We start from the raw sequence: 4,430 nt of genomic DNA, 5'->3' as shown, positions 1-4,430 counted from the left end.
TTGCAAAAAATCATTGAAATAGCAAAAGAATCACCTCCTCCCTTTCCATTTGGGTACGCCTCTTTCCTCCAAAAATTCCCGTTATGTTATTGGGATACGTATAAAAATAGCGAGTAGGGTCATTCGAGGAATGAACTTTGTGTCCCCCCCCCCCCCCATCTCGCGAGCCCTCCCAAAGTCCCATATGTATCAACCCACGGCCCTTTTATCACGAAACTGCCGTCCATACTCACCTACGGTGACCGGATCTATATGCGTCCGCCACGCCATCGTCTAACTTGACGGCCGTCATGGATATTGTCGATGCTATGATAATTAATAGCAATTTTCTTGTGGCTGGGATAAATACTGACCGTTACTTCCGTTACGGAGTATGATAACAGTAAAGGGGTGAAGCGCACCTGCGGTGAGACGGGCGATAATCCGACGAGCCGCATGATGAAGGGGGCCCACGGGAACACCCCCACCGACATCAGCCGCAGATCCAAGACAATCAGACGGACGACATCACCCGGGGCCCACCCATGAAGAACAGCGAGAAATGCCACGTCAGCGTCCAGCCTCGCGCGTGAGAGCTAAAAAGGGCGGCCAGCCCTCCTCACCTCCCCAATCCCCCTTCGCACTCCTCTCTCTCTCTCTCTCTCTCTCTCTCTCTCTCTCTCTTTTCTCTTCGTCATTGCTCGCTCTCCAACTCTCCTTCTTCTGTTCTCCTCTGCTTCGCTCCTGCCAAAAAAAAAAAAGAAATCAAATTTCTCTAATTTTCGTGGAGGTAATAGAGAAATAAACAGTAAAAGAAAAGGAGGGGAGACGGTCAAAAAAAACCATTTTTCTTTTTTGATTGTCTTTGTCTGGTTTTTTGCCTGGTTGTGGTAATGGAGAGGTGGGCGAAGCCGCCGGTGCGGCGCGGCAACGATAACCCGTCCTTCTCCTCCACTCTCCTCGACGCCATCTACCGCTCCATCGACGAGGCCGACGGCGGAGCCGCGAGGGAGCACTTCACCGGCGGAGCACCCGACCGCCGAGACGCCTCCGTTCCCGCGGCAGCAAAGAAGCAGCAGAGCTTTTTCACCGACGAGTGGCCGGCGGAAGGGAGGAGGACCGCGGTGGTGAGCGAAAAGGCGGTGACACGACTTCGCAAGCCCGAAAACCGCCCCAGGTTCCCGGTGAACTCGACCTCCAGCTCCTCCGACTGCTCCAGTTACGGCGGGTTCTCGTCCTCCGAGGCAGAGTCGGTGCCCCGCCCTTCCGGGCTCCGGCCGATCCGGACCGGCGGTCTTCTTTACCGGTCTGAGAGGGCCCGGTCGAACCCCGCGCCTCCCCAGCCGCCAGCTGTAGGGTCGCCCTCGGCTCACCACCACCAGGAGAAGAAGAAGTCGGGCTCGATCCGGAGCAAGTTCCGGGATCTAAGGAAGGCCAAGGCGCCGGCATCCCCTGGAGCCCGCCTCGCCAGCTTCCTCAACTCCCTCTTCACCGCCAACGGCAACTCGAGGAAGTCCAAATCCGCCGCTGCCGCTTACGGCGGCAGCGGCGTGAGAGGAGGGGAGGAGTCGGCGTGTTCGACGGCAACATCGTACTCGCGGTCGTGCCTGAGCAAGACGCCGTCGTCGAGGGGGCGGCCGGCGGTGGCGGCGGCGGCCGGCCAGGGTGTGAAGAGGTCTGTGAGGTTCTACCCGGTGAGCGTGATCGTGGACGAGGACTGCCGGCCGTGCGGGCAGAAGTGCCTGTACGAAGGGGATTCGGCGGCGGTGGCGCGGCGGCCGCCTGAGGCAGCGACGATTGCGAAGAAGAGGGTGGAGGAGCTTCTCCGAGGGTTTGAGGAAGAGGAGGAGGACGAGGAGGCGAGCGATTCGAGCTCAGATCTGTTCGAGTTGGAGAACCTGACGGCGATCGGAGGGCGAGGATACAGGGATGAACTTCCGGTGTACGAGACCACTCATCTTGGCACTAATCGCGCCATTTCCCACGGTTTCTTCTTGTAATTATTTTTAAAAAAAGAGAGAGAAAAGAGAAAAAAAAATGTTATGGTGGGACAAAAAGAAGTATGTAATTTTCTTGGGGAAATTAAGTGTTTTCTTTTGGTGCTAATTACTGGTTCTGAGGTTAAATGGGAAGAATAACGATGAACTTGTTTATGTTTTGGGGGCAAAATGATTTTTTTGCATCTATTTTCTTATTTATATATTTATTTTGGGTGAAGGGAATTAGAAGGGTGATTAATGCTAATGATCGCATTATAATAAAGGAGGAGAAAGTTTAAGCAGGGGAGAAGGGATTTGGAGATACTAAAGAAAGAGAGAGCTGCACACGCTTTGTTGTCTGCTGCTTGGATGAAAAGAATGTTTAAGAAAATACTTGGAAGAAAGGGATGTGATTCTTTTATGGTTACAATGCTTAACACTGGTTTCTTGGGTGGTTAACTTCAATTCCTCGTTGCAGAGTGGACCTGAAACGAGCAAAAAAAATTACATGGGACATGCACCAGAGAAAAAAATATAAAATAAATTTTCTATTTTGTTATATTTCTTTCAGTATCCATCTTTAAAGAACAAATCCAAAAGTTATAAACTCTTTTTACTAATTGAGTTATCAGACTCATAATTAAAAAAAACCAAAAAAAAAAGGAAAAAAATTGTGTATGGTGCCCTCTTTCTTCTATGTTTATAAGATATGCATTTTATTAGTATATGTTGCATGGCCAAATAATATATACCAAAAAAATCAATCATCTAACAAGTGAATATCTATAAATAGACAAATTAATATATAGTTTTTATAATATAGTGTTTACCAATACACAATATACGACCAGATGATATACACTTATCAAATTAATCATATAGTAACTTAATACACATCTTCAAACAAATTGATACATAGTTTTCAAAATATCATGCTCATCAGTATGCACTACATAGTTGGTGACATATATTCGTCGGCTTTCTAATATATACTACAAGCTTATTTAATATATACCTAGCAATAATCCAATATACATCTTCAGGTAAATAGATATACAGTTTCTAAAGCATGTTTTTTACTCGTATACACTGCATAACCAGACGATATACACCCAGCAAATTAGTCGTCTAACAAGCCAATATATATCTCAAAGCAAATCGACATATAGTTTTCAGAACATGGTGTTCATCAATACCAGTGCACAATTTTCTAGCTTTATCTAATATAAGAAGTTATATACATACCATTGCTTAGATTCTATGAACTCTTAGATGCAAAGATCATAGAAAAGAAGAAGAAAAACCTTGCAGATAAGATAGACAACTTGATAACAAAGAAGATGGATAGAGAAGCTAGACGAGAAAGAAAAAAGATGCGGACGATCTCTTCATGGACAATCTTTCTTGGTACGTGCATTTTTTTTTTTTTTTACTTTTTTTTAAGTTATAGAATTAATGGATTTTGTTAGTACGAAGAGTTTTGTCCATGTTTGACTTTTAGCTTTTCTTTTTAAAATGGATGCTAAAAGGAATATGACAAAATAAAAGTTCTATCTCATATGATATTCTATAATGCTCGCCTATATGACTTTTGTTCACCAAAAACCAGTGAAGTTGTGCATCAAGGGAGCTAAAAGAAAGCGAGTGCTTTTAATGCATACGAGTCTCATGTGCTTAATATAACACAATTTGAATAAGTTTACCAGATCATTAGTCCATGCATATATCTTTAGCAATCGTCTTCAAGGAGTTGTCACATTAAGTTGAGATAGCTACTTATTGTCGCTACCTGTTAGGAAATCCTTGGAAAGCAATGGCGATGAGGTTGCAAAATGATAGTTCTTGTCGCTTAGCTAAGTAGGAAGAATTCTCAATTAGTCTCGTGAGGTATCTTGGAGAAAAGCTTTTCTTTGCAAGATTGTTACCAAGACTACCGATATCTAGAGAAAAAAAATGAAGCTCAAATTTGATTTAGCATAATGAAAATGTTGTCTCGCATAGGAGTCAAATCATCGCTTTTGTTGTTTGTATAAAGAGTTGTCGAAAAAAAGGCTCAGAAATTTGCACCTAGCAGGCGAGCAAGAACTAGATACATATTAGGAGTTGTTTGGAACCTCGTAGGTGATCCTGCAGTGTAGCTCAAGCTATAACACAACTTGAACTGCATGCAGTCAACCAATATAAGCTCCACCTCCCTATTTGGTTGAACAATGAGGAGTTGTGAAGGGGAGAATTATCCTCCATCAATGACTTGATTGGGACACCCCTCCCTCCATTAGCCCTTACTCCTACCATGAACATCGCCAGCCAAAAAATTGATGTGGGTAAAATCCATGGTGATTCATCCTTGATAATGTCAAGGCGTTACTGTTGCAAGAAGATCAAGATAGAGGTAGAATTGTGAGGATCCACGCAAGCAAGTATTTAGTTTCACATTAGCTATGCATTGAATAGATCTGAGGTACTTATATA

At 44.4% G+C, this 4,430-nt stretch overlaps 1 protein-coding gene across 1 annotated transcript; it reads left to right on the top strand.

Annotated features, from left to right (window-relative positions):
* The first annotated feature begins 648 nt into the window (after positions 1-648).
* Positions 649-2,161, top strand: LOC103712787 (protein BIG GRAIN 1-like). The gene has a single exon (XM_008799414.4). It carries the CDS (start codon positions 873-875, stop codon positions 1,977-1,979), a length of 1,107 nt encoding a protein of 368 aa, XP_008797636.2. The 5' UTR covers positions 649-872; the 3' UTR covers positions 1,980-2,161.
* The last annotated feature ends 2,269 nt before the right edge of the window (positions 2,162-4,430 follow it).

This window comes from Phoenix dactylifera, chromosome 6 (genome assembly GCF_009389715.1).
Source record: "Phoenix dactylifera cultivar Barhee BC4 chromosome 6, palm_55x_up_171113_PBpolish2nd_filt_p, whole genome shotgun sequence".
NCBI classification, from domain to species: domain Eukaryota; kingdom Viridiplantae; phylum Streptophyta; class Magnoliopsida; order Arecales; family Arecaceae; genus Phoenix; species Phoenix dactylifera.
The sequence above is the reverse complement of the archived record's forward strand: the minus strand, read 5'-3'. Positions and strand labels throughout refer to the sequence as shown.

What these genes read in the sequence shown, in the direction of transcription:
- LOC103712787 (XM_008799414.4), top strand. Translation starts at nt 873, where the DNA reads ATGGAGAGGTGGGCGAAGCCGCCGGTGCGGCGCGGCAACGATAACCCG.